The 19,274-nt window shown below is 38.6% G+C and overlaps 1 protein-coding gene and 2 long non-coding RNA genes across 4 annotated transcripts in view; 1 reads left to right on the forward strand and 2 right to left on the reverse strand.

Moving 5' to 3' along the window:
• Nucleotides 1–9,681, reverse strand: part of LOC122527525 — a 16,382-nt gene extending 6,701 nt beyond the window's left edge. The window contains exon 1 of the long non-coding RNA XR_006306356.1: nucleotides 7,550–9,681. This is a non-coding gene — a long non-coding RNA (uncharacterized LOC122527525). The remainder of the gene's footprint in view (nucleotides 1–7,549) is intronic.
• On the reverse strand, nucleotides 774–16,539 carry LOC122527524 (guanine nucleotide-binding protein G(I)/G(S)/G(T) subunit beta-1). Of its 2 annotated transcripts, none has more exons than XM_043651783.1 (7): nucleotides 16,034–16,539; nucleotides 5,431–5,919; nucleotides 3,120–3,265; nucleotides 2,735–3,028; nucleotides 2,266–2,467; nucleotides 1,896–2,112; nucleotides 774–1,593 (listed from the first exon to the last, which is right to left on the reverse strand). In XM_043651783.1, the coding sequence occupies exons 2-7, from the start codon at nucleotides 5,485–5,487 to the stop codon at nucleotides 1,487–1,489; spliced, it is 1,023 nt and encodes a 340-aa protein (XP_043507718.1). In that variant the 5' UTR covers nucleotides 5,488–5,919; nucleotides 16,034–16,539; the 3' UTR covers nucleotides 774–1,486. The 2 variants fall into 2 exon arrangements, with proteins under 2 accessions (XP_043507718.1, XP_043507719.1); XM_043651784.1 differs by lacking the exon at nucleotides 16,034–16,539 and adding an exon at nucleotides 7,175–7,439.
• Nucleotides 4,006–5,730, forward strand: LOC122527527. Its single transcript, XR_006306358.1, has 3 exons — nucleotides 4,006–4,088; nucleotides 4,845–5,244; nucleotides 5,317–5,730. It is a non-coding gene; the product is annotated as an uncharacterized LOC122527527 (long non-coding RNA).
• Nucleotides 16,540–19,274: the final 2,735 nt, after the last annotated feature.

Genomic DNA, 19,274 nt, shown 5'->3' on the forward strand with positions numbered 1-19,274 from the left:
AAAAAAAAAGAAAAAAGAAAGACATAAGAACGTATATAAGATGATCTATATAGAAGTGGTCTATACAAAATAAATAAAGATAGATCTATAAAAATTACAGATATTAATGCAAACTTGGCGGTTATAAGTCATTAGAAACGATGCAATCTTTGCAAATCATTCTTTTTTCCCTTTTCTTTAACCAGCGATCCGTTTTGAGAATAAATTCATAACAATGGAGAATCGAAACGTTAAACATAAAAAAAAGGAGGAGAAAACGGAAAAAAGAGGGAAAACATGATTAGAGATAGTAACTTATATGTCAGGGCTCGTGGATGATCCACTATGTACTTAATAGCAGATGCCTTTTGTTTGCGGTACTTCGCGTTTTGTGTGCAAATGTATGTATGTAGTTTTCTATGTACGTATTAATACACGTGCGTACGGTGTGCGTGTAGGTTGAATGCAATATGCGAGATTATCGTAATCTTGGCTGCTCGTCGACATACGTATATATATATATATATATATATATATATATATATATATATATGTATATATATATATATGTATGTATGTATATGTATATATAGTTTTTCACTATCATGTTTGCTTTTGTGCCCTGCGCGAGCGACCATTTTTTCTTCTTTTTTTTTTTTCATTCTTTTCACATCGTATTCTCGCCTGGTACGACTTGCTTCGTGCGTGTCGAAAAGAAATGTAAAATCAACCGCCGGAGCAGCCATGTCGGCGCTTCATCGGCAGTGAACGCTCGGAACCTTTTTTTTTTTTTCTTTTATTCTTATTCATAATAAAACGCTTCCAACGGCGTAGACCTCGGGATGAGGGGTGTAGTCTCGGAAATCGATCTTTGTTTCAACCTTCGAATTCGGGAAGATCTTCGAGGAGACGTTATCAAGATATATAATCAACAGCACGTACTCTTCGAAGGTTTGCCAAGTAGTCCTTGAGAAAGGGGAGGAGAAAAAGGAAGTAACGCGCACGACATCGGAGAGATATGGCTGTCAGCCTTGGTGCTCCTCTCCGTTCTGTCGTTCTTCCTTTCACCACACTTCTTTCTCGATCATCATCATTATCATCATCATCATCATCATCATTCGTACGTTCAAGTATATCGAACAAACGGTATACTCATATACTAGAAGCGCTGATATTCACGAGTGATTTTATCGCCGACCTTGCCACGTCGCCAAGTTAAATCAACGACGCGTCTCCGGTAGTCCTTTTTACCACCACAACCCAAAACGTTCTTAAATTCATTGCTGCTACTGCCGCTGCTGCCGTGGGTCTTTCTACTGCTGTTGTCTAGCGGATGTCCAAACTTTTTAATCAACGTCAACTCCGGTGAACTTGGGGAGTAATTCGCCTCCATCGAGGACATGGACACGCCGACTTCGGTGGCCAAGTGGTGGTATTTAATGCTTATGCTGTATGCTGATTTACTGCAGTTTGTTCTGTTGAGGAACGTCTTGGGATGAACCCCAAGTTAGTTCCAAATACGCAAAAACGAGTCCCATGAGCCCGTCCCTACTGCCATACCATCCTCCGTAACACCAAGGCAAGACACGCGATTATCATGGCCAGCAAGAATTCCTACAAAATAAAAATAGAACATCTCGAAAGAGGTCATTTCTTTAGAGTCTATTTCTGTAGAACAACATGTGTCTAAAATAATGATATATGATCAATATTTGGAGTATAAATATAGAAGAAATGAAGTATAAATTTAATTTAAAATTTAAAACTATTATAAAATAACTTTAATTCATGAAATTTTGGCAAGCAAAGTAGAAAAAGATTTAAAAAAAAGAAAAATGATGTTAGAGAGAAGGGCTTAATATAAAGTTTCTCTTCTCTCCTCAAGGCAATCTTAAAAATCCAAGAAGAACACCCACCAGCTCGTTCAGCTTTCATGGAATCCCAAACATTGCAGTTGAAATCGTCGTAGCCGGCCAGTAATAATCTACCGCTCTTGCTGAATGCTACGCTGGTAATACCGCAAATAATATTGTCGTGACTATACATCGTCAGTTCTTGATCTGCCCTAATATCGAAAAGTCTGCACGTTGCATCATCTGATCCCGTCGCGAAAGCGTATCCATTCGGGAAGAACTAAATAATACGATAAAATAATTCACATTAAACATTTTACTACATAATTAGTTACTGTAATTGACTCTCTTGGGATCATGTGTCGAACATCACAGGTCATATACATAAGATAAATTAACAACAAAATTGATGCTTCAAACATCAAGCTCTTACCGTAACAGCGTTTATGTCGCTCTCATGACCCGGGAAAGTTTGCTTACAGGATCCTTCACGAATGTCCCACAATTTTGCACTGGCATCACACGCACCGGATACGAATGTGCGCGTGTCTGGAGCCAAGGATAGGGACATTACATCGCCCGTATGACCAATGAAGGAGGTACATTGTTGACCAGTTTCTATGTCCCACAGGGCGCTAATTTAAAAAGAATATAAGTGACGCAATCCAAACATTTTTCTAGACTATAATTACCATTCAGAAAGGAAAAACCAAAAACTAAGGGAAGGTCTGGGTAGGTAGGATGTATATTTTTTTTTTTATTACGCATTCACAATTTTCTTTATGATTTCGTTCTCAGGAGATCTTCCTAAATACTAAAATAGATGGTTAGGCAAATGGTGCAGATTAGGAAAAGTTTCGATCGATGGAGAATCGTGAGAAATAATAGTAAATGTTCCTTACCAAGTCATATCGCCAGAACTAGTGACAATTTGGTTGTCGTCATAGAATCGACAGCAGGATAAGTACCCAGTATGACCTGGGAGTTCTCTGCTAACTCTTACATTTCCTTCCCTAGTTTTAAGACTATAGATGGAACAAATATTATCTAGCCCACCGCAGGCCACGAAACTACCTGATGGCGCATATGCACAGGTCATTACCCATGAAGAGCGTAAAGGGATCGCGTGAACTTTGTTGGTGGTATAACTATCCCAGACGATTAGTTTCCCATCCTGCGACGCTGACACTAAGTTTCTGTCAATTAAATAGAACGGCTTTAGTTTCTCTTTCATATTTAATTGCCAAGAAAATTGATTTAAAACCGTAGTTCCATATGGACGTGTACCTTGAGTCACTGCCCCAATGCATCGCATAAATCTTGGCTAAGTGACCACGAAGTGTGCGTCTTGTGCGCATCTGTATCCGGCCGATAGGCTCCATGCCCGACGTGGCCTGAACCAACGTCGTATCGCATGCTGCTTTTCTGGCATCCTAAAATGAACAAATATGAATAACGTATGAAACTCAATGTACTAATTTACATAGAACATACAGCAGAACGAAGAGTATGTTAAAATTTAATTTAGAATAAATATTTCGTGTGAAAAAAATTTCGTTTAACCTTATTGAAAGATCAAATGTCAATTGGACGCGGCAACAAATTAATTTAAGAGGGCTCAATGAATTACACACATTTCAAACACAAACTCTTAAACAAATTTTAGAATTCCAAGCGGCTCAGCTTGACCTTTCAAAACGAGTGAAAATACAACAATGCATTTAACGAGGTACAATTATATTTACGGCTCGGTTTAAGGATCCTAGTTAACATTGTTTTACGCTGACATAAGAAAATGACTATCTACAACGGTACTCGAGGCTCACGTCGAATTACTCTAGATTGTTCATCAGTTAAACGTTGGTGAACAGAGAAGATAAGTCGCGGTGTGTATAAATTATTGAAATACTGTTAAAGAGGGTATTTAAGAACGTACATTCTATCTATTACGGGCGCACGCCTGACGATGCGTGTAATTTCACGCACGCATCGAAGAAGGGTGAAAGAGAGAAACAGGTGGCGAGAAGGAACAAGATAGAACGTGAGTAAACGAGTAAGAGGGAAAGAGAGATAGACAGATCGAGCAAGAGAGAGAGAAGGAACGGTGGCGTATTGATCAGAGTGAAGCGACGGTTATGCCGCGCCCTACCACCACCACATGCTACACCACTACCACCTCTGACAATGAGTTTCACGTTTCCACCACCATACAAGTGGAGAATCCACCGATTGCCATCGACAAGCATTTTTCAAAAGGTAACAACTCTTAACTCCAGTCAATTTTCACGCCGTTATCATCATTCGACGATTAAATTAGTAGCAAAATATATTGAGTAGTATTACTGGATTTCAAGGACAAAATTATCGGTTTTTAAGAACAAAATTCTGCATATGAATGCAAATTGGTGTTATGAATGGGACACGCAAGATCAATAACAATCTTGTATATCTGAATGACACATAAGTGTTTTGAAAAAAATAAAATAAAGCAAATAAAATGAACTATCTCATAATAATACCTTACATTTTATGATAATATTGAATATTGGATTTATAGAGTTAAGAAAGGTCAACAATCTTTTGAGGGTACAAACATGGATTATAAAAATTGTATAAATATGAGAAGATTTATTATCTTGTAATATTTTTTATATTTTATAGTAATATTAAATGTTAATTTCGAAGAGTTAGGAAAAACTACTGACTCGTTAAGTACACCCAAAGAGTGCAATAAATATGGAATGGAAAAATTATATTAATAAAAATAATAGGACAAAGTGTCATAGGAATAAAAGTGTCGTTTTAATAAACAATTGTTTGTGATTTTGTTTCAATCACATTTTGAGCACGGCAAAACCTAAAAAATCGCCGACTCGTTAGGGGAAGAATAGGGGTCGGTTGTTTAATGCCAAGTGCACTTCGAGCCGAGAGACGCCCTAGACTTTTTTTTTTCTATTAAGACAATACACTGCTGTTGCATGTAGAACTGTTGCTTTGTCCTCGATGTTTCAGAGATTGCCAGCAAACAAGGAAAGCGTATGAAGTGCCACACACGAATTTCAACTACGAACTAACCCATAGTAAATTACCCAGATTATTGATATGAATCAACGAAAAATACCATAGTTATATAAAACGTTAAGTATTCGAGTTAAACGAGAACCACCGCCCAATCATTATCGCCAAGTCATTATCTCTTACGGTTTCCAGATAATTCATTGACAGGAAACAGTCGCGATATGAAATTCCGTACCGAGTAAATCAACTTAGTTAACACCATCAAGCGAACTAGCCATGGATAACTATACGGACTTTATTGGCTATAACCTCTTCATAACGGTTACCTAAATCTACAATTGTTCTCTCCAAGTGCTCTATACTACAAAGTACTACTATTCTACCCAAGTAATAAGTAATTCACCCACGTTGAAAGCTACAATTACTGGTGAATTACTTAGATAATTAACTTTCCCTTTTGTTCCAGAAACTGACTTCACTTTCCCGAACTTCTCCTAAAAGAAATTCTTTTACGATACGACGAACGAAGCTAATCGTCTATTAGTTTTTAACGAACCGCAGAATAACAAACAGAACTTACTCGAATAGCATTTTTTAGCTTGTCCGCCTCTTGACGAAGGGTTTCGACTTCGCTCATGATGACTGTCTAATGATGCGCTAAGCGTAAGTATCCGCGAAGGATGGAAAAAAACGGTGTCTCTCGAGAAGGAGGCAGTATACCTCCGATGAATCCTAAAATGTGATTTTTCAGGAATGGATTAGTCCTATTTCGCGTTTCCTTCTTGCACGAAGGTGGTTGGGGCCCACTGTCACGCCGTCGACGTTTTTTCCGATGACCAATAAATATCGTCCAGTCTTCCACCACCAGGAACGGGAAGGGTAGAAAGAAGAACTAGAAGATGATCGAATCTCTTTTTCCAATGACCAGCCTTTTCCAGTCTTTCTCTCTGATCTGTTGCTGTCGCGGCTTCCGTTTCCGCCGCTACCACCGGAACCAGAGCCAGACCACCGCTGACTCTCCCGCCCCACGCGCCAGCTTCGACACCTTCTAGCGAGACCGTTGCCACCCCTGAAACCAGAATCACACAAATTATTAGCTTGCTTTCATTATTAGTTACTGCTACTTTCCCTTTTAATTCAAGAGATTTGCCGTGGAGCTTTAGAAATTTAAGTTTATTAGGTGATTCTCATAAGAGAGTGGCTTATTCGATGTATAGAACAGTTATCCTAAATTTATCTTTGAACTGCCGAATTGTAGAACACAAAATCATAAGCATGGTTGAATAAAAGATATACTTCAAGTACAATACACTGTCAAGACCAAACGACGGAAGAATATATATTCTAACTTTAGAATACATTTTCATAAAGAAATACTTATTAGTTTTTATACTCCGTCACCAGAAAGGCTACGGTGTAGTGTAATGGTTATTACATTTTTATTATTCTATTTTTATCCAACCTGCTACATTCGTTGGCAGATTCGTGTCACGGTCAACATGTTTCTTTGTTTGTGCATTAATGGAGCGTCATTAATCTTCCATTGTTGAGTAAAAAAGCATAGCGTTCTCAATATCGGCGAGAATCAATTCTTATTTTTTCTAACTTCCGTAGAATATTCTCATGTCCTTTTAACATAAAAAATATTCGTAAACTGTGTACGAACAACGTTGCGAGAACAACGAGCTATTTTTAACTAACGAACCGATTGCGTTTGAAGCAAAGTAACCTACAAACTTGTGGAAAATCTGTTAAACAACTTAAACTCCTGCTGTGACGAGACCACCCTTAATAGTCTAAACATATTTTCTGCAAATTTTATTAGCCTGTAGCCTGTATCAGCGTTCATTCAGTCTCGCCCTTCGTTTCGTCGGTATTACTTAATTTTTTAAGCCACATTGAAATTTCGTGGCAACGAGCGTCCTTCACCTCCAAAAGGTCTCATAACCCGGGGGAACCTAAGGGTTGTCGATCCAACGCAAAGTGTTCTCATTTTCCGGAACCAATAAAAAATCGTTCGGCGCATGAGCAAACACCGCGAAACGAAATATAATACTAGATATCTTTGAAAAGAGGAAAAAAAAAAAAAGAAGAAATGAATTTCATTGAAAGAAACTCTGATCATCCTAGCTACCCACTATAGTAACAAGCCCCTTTAAGAATGAAACTTCATTCTCCGGTGAATAAAAACGATTCGATAAAAATTCCCTGTACCAATCTCTTCGAACGAATGTGCTTTTCATTTCTCAAAAATTTCACAAGATTATTGTAATACAACGTGCACAAAGACTGGAGGAGAGAGGTGCAGAAGAGCCGCGACTTACCCGCTCCGTCCGCCTTCCACTCCTGTCAGAGCGTCATGAATCCCGAGCAAACATAACCTCTCTGCGTGGAAGGTTCGTGCAGAGGGCAAAGGGTGGCCTCTCTGAACTCGTGGTCTACCGCCAGATTGCGCCGTCGATGGAACGCCAGGAACTGTTAGGAGCCCAGCGGTTCGATGGGAAACCGGAAGGTAAAGTACTGCCCCTAGCAAGAACCGGGCACACGCATGCACACGTACGAGGGCCGGTCAAATGCGCACATTGACGGTGCTAGACTCTTTTCATGCCGCGTTCACAGAACCGTGGAAGCGGCGAATCGATGAACAGTCGTGGCTCGCCCTACTGTGGTCTGTCTCTCTGTCTTTTTCTATCTTCAACCTCTCTCTCTCTCTCTCTCTCTCTCCTCTCTCTTTCTCTCTTTTTCTCCCTATCGCTTACTATGCTCTCCCTCTTCGTTCGTTATATATACGCTCGGTATAAAGAGTGTACACGCGAACTCTGTGCAACTGTGTGTCCTCCTGAATGAAAGAGAGGAGAAACGAGACGACGTCTGAGACTACGACAAAAAGAAAACGAAGACGACGAAGTCGAAATGATACAATGGAAGCTGGGCACAACCTTCGACACTGTTTCGAACCACACCCAGGAAGGACGTGGTTTCGAGAGAAGAACGCCTGGGCGGATGAACTGGGCAGAGAGAAGGGATAAGCGACGCTGGCGCCACGGCGCCCGCGTACCGGCTGACTACCGGCGTCGCCATGACGCCATTGTCGGCCGTGTGACAGGTTGCCGTTGGCGGTAGCATGTTCAAAGATTGTGTTAATCGCTGTGTTTAACACCATCCTCAACCGTCAGAGGGGCTCGGGGCAATCGATTCGAGTAGAATGAGGCCAGCAAACTAACTTTCTTCGGGGGGGGGGGGATCTATGGGGAATTGACGTTATTAAATATTTGGTCATCTTGGTCTTCCAGGTAACCCTGGAACTATTTTAAGAAATACACGTTCGCCGCTACATATACTCAGGAAGTCATATAAATCTGCTATCAGGGAATTCGCTGAATCATAAGAAATCGTGAAAAATTTTATTTATTTTGATTCTCCTATGATGCAGTACTTCTGAGAATTTGGAAAATAAGTTGGAGCAGAGTAAAGAAATGAAATCGTCGAAGACGATTCGTGTAAAGGGTATCTTTGTATGTAGCGAGTTAAAAATTAAATGGCTGGCAATTTGACGCGCTATCTCGGGTTCGAAGCGTCATCGATGACGCCAAGTGCTATGAAATTCCATTAATCTTCAAGCGGATGATATTACGTGTCCGACCACTATCTATAAACCATAAAACATCTAAATAATTTACACAAATGAGAACACGTCTATGCCATCGGCAGTGTTCTACAACTGCGCTATATAGCTGTATTAACAGCTGTACTAACAGGTCATTTTAATAATCCTACACAACTAGATCAAAAGAATGTGTGATTAATAACCTAGAATGCACCTCCATTACAACACAATGGAGAAAAATCTCAAGTCCATCGATGTTCAACCTACATTCTGCTTGATCTTATCAAAGAAGAGCAGACGATCAACATTTTTCTCTATAGAAATCGCGCGAATCGTCTGGCTTTGTCATTCTTCAGGCATTCAACACTGGACGGAGGGAGGAGCTCGGTAGACCTCCTAGCTAACAGAAGACTCTTCTATCATCGGGATCCCCAGGCCTTCTTACACGCGTTCCCGGATGCGCGAATGGGAGCAACAGTTGAACCACGCGGGTCAACGTCCAATACGATCTCTCCTTTTCTCTCTCTATCTCTCCCCATCTGCCTTCGTCCCCAGCTGTATACAACCGCGAGGCTGCCAAGTACCTCACACCAAATGTGTACGTCGAACCAAGTCCCTGGCACGGCCCAACGATCTTTTAGAAACGGCGTGAAAGAATGAGAGAGGAGCCATGAAAGGTCTAGCGGGCGAACAACGTACAACGTGTGTCGGCGTTCGTCGTTGGGACGAGGAGTTGCACCTGCCAAGAGTTCGTTCCAACGAGTGCTCGTACTCTCGCTTTGTTTCTATCGCACACCGCTGCTGTGTGTTTGCTTATTCATTGAGCTTCCACGTCTGGAATCATTTCTACCAGCGAAATCCCACACCGACGATATGTTGATTTCCGATATTACACTTGTTGTTCCTTTGAGAGTGAAATGTAAATTGTTGCACGAGTATTTTGGAGAAGATTGTAAGAGAGTTTCGAACGGTTTTTTTTTTTCCTGTTGCCATGGGGCTTGGCAGCAGCAAGTGAAAGCGACAAATACTTGAGGGTGCCATAAATTAAACCCTTCCCGGTACTACGTTATGGGGCAGAGGCTCGACTGTTTTGCGACCACGCAAAAAACGAGCATCCTTTGTAGAAATATAACGTGGCATGCAGAAATTAATGCAATTGGCTCTAGAATTTCGTTTATCGCAACATATATATCAAAATATTAAATTAGATTCTAAACTATGAGCTTTTCAAAAGTAGAAATTATTAATTTAACGTTATCCGGATTCCTAATTTAACGTTTTAAAAAATAGAAAGCCAAGAAAAATTCTTAAAACTTAAAACAAATAACGTTTGTAATTCTACGCATTTCAATTTGTGAAATTGATCAGTATAACCAAAGTAAAAATTTACATTACAACTCAGTTGGTTTTTTCATTCTAGATTTAAAGATCGTAAGATTGATTACAACATTCGTTGAGTATTAATCGTAACAACATATATAGCAATATTTTTCGTAGAGAAGAATTATTAGTTTTTTTTATTTATTTCCTACGTCGAGAGAAAAAGTGCTTTCTCTGTGAAAGAAAGTACTAAAGGAAAGTGTTTCTGTTGCGTAATTGAGAAATAGCAAGGAATGAAACGGTTACGTGTGAAATGTTACGATGAAACAGATACTAAGGATATTAATTACAAACTATTCTTAGATAAAGAGGCTTCGTTACCGCTGTGTCTACGGAATGATATTGTGGTATTACAGCTGATGACTGTAATTCACATCAGCACGACCTACTTTTCGACCGCGTAGAATCGAGAAGGATCAGCTTGCAGCCAAGCAAAAGTGGCTGGCTTTTAGTCACGTTAATAAACTTCTTATCAATTCACCAACGAGACCAGAAAAACAAAAGATCCACGAACCCCTTTTCTTTCCGAACTCTCGCGAACGAACACCATTATAAGAACAATTCCTTCTGAATAAAATTACACCGACTTCTGTCGCGTGTACCACTTAAACACGTCAACTGAACAGAGAAAATTACTTTTCACGCAAATCCTTAATTTTTGGCACGGGATCTCAGAACAGTATGTGCATAAAGAACACGTTGGTTTAAAATAAACCCTGACGCAAACCGATCGATCTATCAATCAATCCACAAAGAGAAACACTTGTTCGTTTTCTTTCGCCTAGCTTTTCCCCTTAAAAGCTTCCAACAGACGCATACTATAATCGAACATAATGATTGAAAACATTTGATTCGTGCCTACCGGTCATTGTTTAAGAGCATTTAAAGCGCCATTGTTTCGAAACATATATCTGATAAAACTCAGCTACCATGGAAATAGTATTCTTGCTATTATTACCAATTATTGTGCTCAAAGAATGGGGAGAAGCGTTTGATTATCAGCGATCGACACAACAATACAGAACCTTTAATATATCTACACCTAAATCTCGAAAGCCACTTCTATGTACGCTTATGCTTATCTCCGCGACTTTGTCGATCCATCGATTTCACTGTCACTGTAAGAAAAGTGTAAAACGTGTATTGACTTTAATAAAAGAAATCATCCTTGAAACCAGCAACTGTTCGTCCCCAGCACACCCAACCCTACGAAGGCGAAGAAGGGATGCCTGATGGAGGGGTTACGTGATTCGATCGATGCTTTCTCTTAGGGAAAACATTGTCCCAAATTTATTTGTGTGCGTAGATCTCAGCATGTACGTGATTTTGTAAGAGATCGAGTCGATTGAGAATCACTGCGATTGAAGCTCGACCATAGAGAGTAACCAACTAGCTATCCGAAATTCGTACACTTCCCGTAGCTTATAGACCATAGAAACGATTAAACATTGCGATTACAGAGAAAAGAGCAGAGTATAAAGGGGCCAGCGAAATTCGAACGAAACAAGCTGGGATGGGAGATGCGTTGCGGAGATGCTACAGCAGGTGAATGACGTCAGAAGGCGTACCGTGACGTCAGAAAGTAACCTGAATATGGAATTCCTCGTGTCAGGATTTTTCACTCGCTTCTAATCTTGCTCTTTGCCTCGCTTAGTTCAATTTTTCGTCGTTTGACTTTCTCAGGGATATTGATATGTGTATCTTTTATTCGCCTTTAATTCAAGCACGGTCCTAAAAAAAAAAAAATACAAAGAACATTAATTTCTTCTTGTTCATAATAAATTTTTGATGAAGTTAAGTTCTGTATTACTTAGAAATTTAATAACATAATTTTGTACCAGCATTGTATATCAAGTATGAGCTTGATATACAATAATTACTCATAATTTTTTCTTCTTAAAAAAAAAAAAATTATTTGTATTCTACTATTAACAAATTTGTTTCTGAAGGAGTCGAATGGTATGCTACTATATACATACTACTTGGGACTGGAATGATACAACTTTGTGTCAATATTAATACGCTGATAAACTGATAACTAGTAAAAAACACGAAAATATTTCCTTTGCATTGAAATGAAAGACAGATTTCAATAATACAAAGAATATCAAAGAAATGTAAATACGTGTTAAAAAATTAAGCCGCAAACAGATCGTTTCGCTATTTTTATGAATCATAATGACGTCAAAGGAAGAAGGGAGAGTAAAGCGGGCATTTGAATGTTTGGATTATCCAAGAATCCAGAAGGCTTGTGGACCGGTTCAAAGGAAATTGGACTGTTGTAAAGACATACTGTTACGTTCGCTTGTCCCTAATCTGGTTATTATCACTTTAAACTATTCTACTCTTGGAAAAAAAAACAAAAAACAAATCTATTCAAATCTCACACTCGGATCCTGATCTCACCTTCGACAAACCCTCCGGCTAATTTACAACAAAGTGTCTTCGTTAACGTTCTATTACAGCGACTCTTTCGAAACGAAAGAGAAACTTAGCTTCCCAGAGTTGAATTCTCAGAACTGACCCGACTCGAAACCCAAAGGCAAACTCTAGCCGAAGGTTTTTAAAATCAGCAACCCTCCTCTGCTCGTTTTCCGCTGACTCTCGTCCACTGAGTGAACAGAAGGAACAATTCACGCCGGACGAGGGGAACGTGTAGCAGGACGTGACCCCGCAACGAACTCGGAGGGGGTTGGATGGTGCCAGGAAAGAAGGGAATTTGCTGGTGGTGTACGTCATTGGCATTACTTTCGCACTGACTAAGTACTTGGCGACCTACTAACCGTCGAAACGTGATCATCATTAACCCCTTCGCATCTATGAACGAGATATCTTGCGTGCCTCTCTTTCAATATTTCAAACTGAATGTGATTTCACGTGAGAGAGAAAAATGTAATATAGAAATTTTCTTTCAAAACAACATATTCTATGATTAATACCGTTAATTCTTATACATCCATGAATGAGATATCTCTGTTATTCGTAATATTTGCAGATGAACGTTGTTTTACATAATAGAAAAATAGAAAAAATGAAATTAATTGATCAATGAAATAGCCTTTCTACACTTATCGTATTCAAAGAATACATTTACACTACATGAAATTCTCTTTCTCTTTATAATTAGTGCAGACGATATAATGAAGTCATAAATCTTACGCATGAAAACATGTATTTAAAACTTCTACATGATGCACATAAAGCAGTTATTATAGTTCAATGTCCTTATTCTTATTTCAACGATAAACAACTAATGATCATTAATTAAAGCAAACTTAAACAATATTCTTTTAACTCTTAAATTATATTCCTAATAAAATATATACATAAAAAATATTCTTCAGGAAAAGAATGACAGTCTTTCTTACTTCAACAATCTACCATGAATCTGCATCAAGAATCTATTTTTAATCTTGTATATTATATAGATAAATATTCCCTTAAATATGCTACAAAGAAAACTGAATTAATATCACATGATTCTAAATCTCGAAATCTCGAATACTTTCTTTCCTCCTATATCAACTCTAAGACCAATTTTATCTCTTCTCTGTATCTTTTTCAACTATACTGCTAATCAACAAGTGAGACGAGGTAACATCGCTAATGTAATGTAAATAAGTTCATTAGCAGATCCTGAACAAATCGGACTCTTTTTCTCTTTCCTTCCTATTCCTATATCGTTTCCAATTTGTTTTCAAAAGAATAACATACATTATGTATACAATATCATTAATCCCTTTAAATCTATGGGATTTTCATCAATGAGGAATTCAAATATAGAAATTAAAGAATAGGAATTAATTAACAATTATGAAAAATGACACATTCAATGTCAATAATGCTCGTTCCTTTATCCCGTTAGGATTTTCGCTGACGCCAATTACGATAAGCGTTATTTTCACGCGTTTTAGACTGTTTATCTCCATATGTAGGAAAATTACAAAGATTAAGTTTGCCCGACCACGTTTTCTCCGGAACGAAACGTCATTCGCAAATATTACTCGTGATACAGGTGTATCAACTTTGATCGTAAATGTTTACATTTCCACGATTTCCGTGGTAATCTGCCGGCTTGATGAATCACTTGTAGTCGAATGCAATTTCTCCCGAGATCGAAAGTGCAAGAGAGCGATAAAAGATATTATCGACGTCGTATCTCACAAGTGGAACACTGTCAATTGAACCGAAGATACCACTTGTCTTCGAGACCCGCGACGACTTTATATTTCGAACCAATTAAAGACGATTAAGATATAGCTGGTGCAGCAATTGGCAGACCAATCGCAACGTAGTCTTCGTCTTCGTTCTGTCTCTTCTCTTTTTTTTTCTCTCTCTCTTGCTTCGTTAGTACATGAGTCAACGTTAGGTTTAATTCTGAGCTTGTGCAGGGAAAACCAACCAGTTTTCGTCCGAGTCCTCTTCTGTCAATTTCTTTCTCTTTCTTTCTCAAGAAATTGCTCAGGCAATTAAACTTTGCTCTCTGCTCAGAGAGACAACGTTAATTCGACCGATAAACTGATACCAGCCGAGACAGAGAAACACTGAAAGAATTATCGCCTCCCGCTCTAAAAACAGAAGCAATTAGAAGAACGTCGTGTGGAATTCACGCGTTCGAAATTCTTGACCTGGTATCGCTCCATTTCCAAATGGAGCGTTATAGCAAAAGGGTAACGCGAAATTATTGGACAATAATTCAAGGTCTTCAATGCGTCGAGCCGATTACATTTTCTTTGTCATTCGTTTCTCTCGCGTGATTCACTGCTCGGAAATAACTTTTTTGAAAAGTACAGCAAGAGAAATAATATATATATATAAAAAAAAAAAAAAAAGAAAAATTGGAAAACAAGAAAAAGAGGAACAGCGATGATAACGAAGATTGCTTGCCCGTGATTCTGCACGCTTGGATCGTTTTTAAAACCGATTACCTCGAAAACTACTCGAAATAACGCTTTCACGATTCTTAGAAACGCGACAAGCATCAAGGCAAATCTCAAATTAAACAGGTGCTTATAACATCCAGCCAGTAACACCGATTAGATATAGTGTTTATTGTTTACAATGTACGTAGACTATAAGTGTAATAATTGTAACGTTCAAAGCTAAAAATAAATTCGTAAGATTCACATCCGAAACGTCTAATGTTCAACCTCGAGCAATAATTAGAAAACGCACTGGATGATGAAAGTGTCATATTTTTGGAGAACACGTGTAGTCAACGTACAAAGGCGGCGTCGTGATATTATACCTCACGGATTCACGTTTTTTCCAAAAGTAAAACGGTTCTCGATATACGCTGGCGAAAATTACGTTTGTTTTGATGAAAAAGTGATGCTCGTACATCGTGCAACATTCGATTCACCGTCATTGTTTTGACACAAATAGGCTTGCTTCGTAGTTAAATAAGTGTCAATAATGATGGTTCATATCGACAAAATTCCACGCCATCTTAACCAATATTTTCAACACTGAATAGGAACAGTGGCTATTATTCATTCTCTACGCCAAATAAAATTACCGATAGCAATATAGAAATAGTCTACAAATAATTATTATAACGTCTTTTGTAACGAAGAATCGAAAAAACAAAAGTGAAATATAACACAATAATTCGAACGTAAGAAGTAGTTTCAAACATACAACACACGACACATACATTAATAGATAACGAAATACTGACGCTTGTACCGTACAAATTAATGGTTCTTGATCCCCTATGTAAATTTGTGGTAATCTCAGATATCATTAGCCAAGCAAAAGTTCTAATTCAGCTTGCGTAATCGTAGGCTGCTCGAGTTTTCATTGTTATTCCTTCTACGCTGTTAAAAATTCCCGGACGAGAAAAAGCTTCCACTTAAGCAGGAAGAATCTCATTACCGAGAGAGCCGGCACTGACTCAGACGTCGAGAAGTTGGTAAATCAAAATTACCAAAATTCCTCGCCAGTCAGCCAAGGATATTTCCACTAACGTTGAGATATCAGGCGACTTGGTGGACGAGAGTAACGCAGTGGATGTTAAAATAACCGCGATGACGGAACAGGAAAATTTGACAGCGTAGCCTAGGCGGTCGCCATGTTGGCTATTCCGATCGAGTCGAAGGGCCACAATTAGGGCTACGAGATTACAATGTCACCCTCGCTAGGTACAAAACTAGGAAATTACAAGACACAGTGGAAAAAATATTTGTTATTATACCTGGAGCTCCCTAACGGAGCCTACAGTTGCTTAAATTCCCGGCTCGATCTATCGGCCTCTCGTATCCACGAACAGCTCCTCTCACTCTCTCCCTCCTGCTGCGACGGGCCTTCCTCCTAGCCACGACTTCTCACATCGATGACTGTGCACTTTCCTTTTCACACCTCCCTGTCTCGAGCCACGCCGAGAAACAGAGCGAACGCACTTTTCAAGCGGCGGAGTTTCAACAATCGCGACGAATCCGTATTATCACCACGGTTTACTGTCTCGCGACACAACCGCGACCGCCACTGCGTTTTAAGGTTAACCGTCACTGCATGAACTGGAACAACGGAACGGGCCACGGCCTGTACCGCGAGTTATTACGACTAGCCGAACGATACTATGTTCAGGAAGTTGTTTTCATGGATAAAAACTGTACGAAGCAAGCGGAGCTGCTGTTGCTACTACTGCTGCTTCACGGCTCTGGCGGGCGGCAGGGCGGGGCTCCGTGCTTCGAGTCTCGTAGACCCCGTATACCTCGAAGTCGCCGGCCAACGAATACACCCGAACGTCAGCAGCGACCTCTTCGATTATCTTCGCACGCCGCTATTTTCGAACGCGAAATACGATCAGTGGACACATTTGGCGCCATTGTCACAAAGCCACGATCGATTTATTTAACAGAGATTCTAGGAAACTACTGCGTTATGCTGAGCATGCTTTTTTGTATTGATATAAAGATTAATATGAAAATTGGGATAAAGAGAATGCTTTAGCGCAAAGATATATGAATAAACCAAACATCTTTCGGGCCCGTGACCTGAAATACCGACATAGTAGAAAATCACTGGTTTTTTAGCGCACTCTATGCTTAAACAACGGTGAGTTGGGAAACTACTACTCAAGTAAAACGATCGAAGTTGATCAAACAGTGAAGGCGCCAGAAATATAATTTTTGAAATCCATTACAGTGTTTTCAGATATCCAATATCAAAATGTGAAACTAGTGACTAACCGAAATCACTTTACTATGTATCAAAAGAAGCTTTATCCATGTATTACGATATTATTCATATAGTAAATTAAAATCCTAAAGTTATTAATAAAATATTAAAGAACCTATCAGCTCAAATAAATTTTATCAAAAATTTGATTATGAGAAATTTGAATATGAGAAAAATTAAACAAAAGAAGAAAGAACAACCCTCTCATTTATAAATATAATCATTGTAAAAGAAGTAATTAATCCTAGGCATTCCAAAATATTTTTGTATCAAAAATAAACAAATTCGCATGAAATATTTTCCATACACTTACAAATTAGACATCCAAGTATCAAAATACATTATACCAATTATACATTACTCATTTTTCATTAATCTAATGGATATGTACATTTACATAAATACCTAACCAAGATTAAAGCACTATACCGCAGGCAATCAACTCATATTACTTCAGTTATTAAATCTTGTAACGAGCATTCTGTTTTGAATATTTGGATCATATACTGGATAATAGAATTATCTATATTTTTTTGTTGATATCAAAAAGATTTATGAAATAAATTTAACAAGATATATTTAATTACCATTAGATAGAATCCAGGCATCATTCCCCCAAATTCCATAGTCCATGTCTCATTCCATCTCTTCTATGTCTTATCCATCCAACTTGATAAATCTGTAACAAACTTATTTGTTGGAATATTAATTTAAAAAACTTAACATAAAATTTCCACACCACTGTCCCGAACATTTGGAAAAAAAAGAAGCAAATGAAAAGCTAGAAGAGCTAGGCTATTAAAAAGGAAATCGCGAGTAGCCAGAAGTGCCACTGGAAAAAAACCACAATACACTAGCCAGAAGGGCTATTAGAAAACAAGCACATTCTACTCAAAAATACAATAACCAGAAAAACTATTGTCACGTACCTTGTTTCGAAACACTAGTTCACTAACATTAATTGTAAAATAGGAAATTTTCAAAATCAAACGCGAAGAGTGCTTCGTCATATTTAAAACCGAAAGTAAGTAAGCAACACTATTAATCTATGCACTCATATTTAGAAATACGCAACACTAATTGCGACGTGTCCAGTACAACTATGCTGGAAGTTGCTGATGAATGACCACCTTTGTAATACTCTTGTAGTTGCATCAGGTGATCCAGGAGCAGGAACAGCCTTCCACGAATTTAGTGGAAGAATTTGGGCATTTTGTAAACGCAACACTAAATCAAGAAACGCGATCATTCATTATCGCAACACTAAGAGTAAACCGGAAATCGCGATGAAATAATGTCGCAACGCTAACTCTAAAGTAAAATTCCATGAAAATTATCATTAACAATACAAAAATGTACGAATGAAAAGCTACTTCAAATACTCTAACACTCTAAAATTAATTAAAAACAATAACTCTATAATTTAATTCAAAACAATAGGAAGCTCTAAAACAACTTCAAAAATTCACAATCAAAATTGCTAAAGACAATCGCGGTGTCATAATTCGCAATTCTAAAGTAAACACGATTATCACTTCTTTGTAACTCTAATGTAAACCATAATCAATTTCTCATAACGCTAAACAGGCGCGAAATAATTTCGCAACTCTAATACAACCCGTAATCGATCTCTCGCAACACTAATAAGAAAAATTGTGATTTGCCCAAAACGATAATAAACGACCATAGAAAAGAAAAAAAAAAAAATACAACTACAAATACTAAAAGAGCATAGTGACAAAGTAGTAACGAGAATGACTTCCCATGCTCTGGATTCATTTAAATAATCCAGAGGATGAGAAACCATTTGTTGCGACCCTCTTCGTGGCAGTTTGCCGGGCCTCTTCTTTTCTTCGGGCGCGATGCCCGCTGAAACTTAAATCTAAGCTCGAGTCTTTCTAATCGCAAACCAAAAAATAACTTATAAAGGTGAAATAAAAAGATAAACCGGGAAAGCTGACTCCAGTACACATGGACGATCATCGATCACAGTGATCGTTGTTCGTTCGCACGTGCGTGCTCGAGCAATACCTGCATAAACGTTCGTTTCGGGACCTACTCGCGACCTATCCACGACCGCGAACGCGATACTAAATTCGAAAAATCGAAGAGTAAAACCAGAAACAAATGGCATGCTCAATTTGTACCAATTTCACTGTCGATTTTTCAAATTCGATTTCCTGAAACAGGTTGGACACGCGAAAAGGGACACGCGACCAGAGACTGTGCCAACCTGCCCGGCCCTACCTACTTAT

This window comes from Frieseomelitta varia, unplaced genomic scaffold (genome assembly GCF_011392965.1).
Source record: "Frieseomelitta varia isolate USP_RPSP 00005682 unplaced genomic scaffold, Fvar_1.2 scaffold_222, whole genome shotgun sequence".
In the NCBI taxonomy this organism is placed as follows: domain Eukaryota; kingdom Metazoa; phylum Arthropoda; class Insecta; order Hymenoptera; family Apidae; genus Frieseomelitta; species Frieseomelitta varia.

Coding starts and splice junctions, on each gene's coding strand:
- LOC122527524 (XM_043651783.1), bottom strand. CDS start 5,487: ATGAGCGAAGTCGAAACCCTTCGTCAAGAGGCGGACAAGCTAAAAAAT. Junction 3,029..3,119: donor CATTGGGGCAGTGACTCAAG/GTACACGTCCAT, acceptor TTTAATTGACAG/AAACTTAGTGTCAGCGTCGC. Junction 2,113..2,265: donor GCGACATAAACGCTGTTACG/GTAAGAGCTTGA, acceptor CGTATTATTTAG/TTCTTCCCGAATGGATACGC.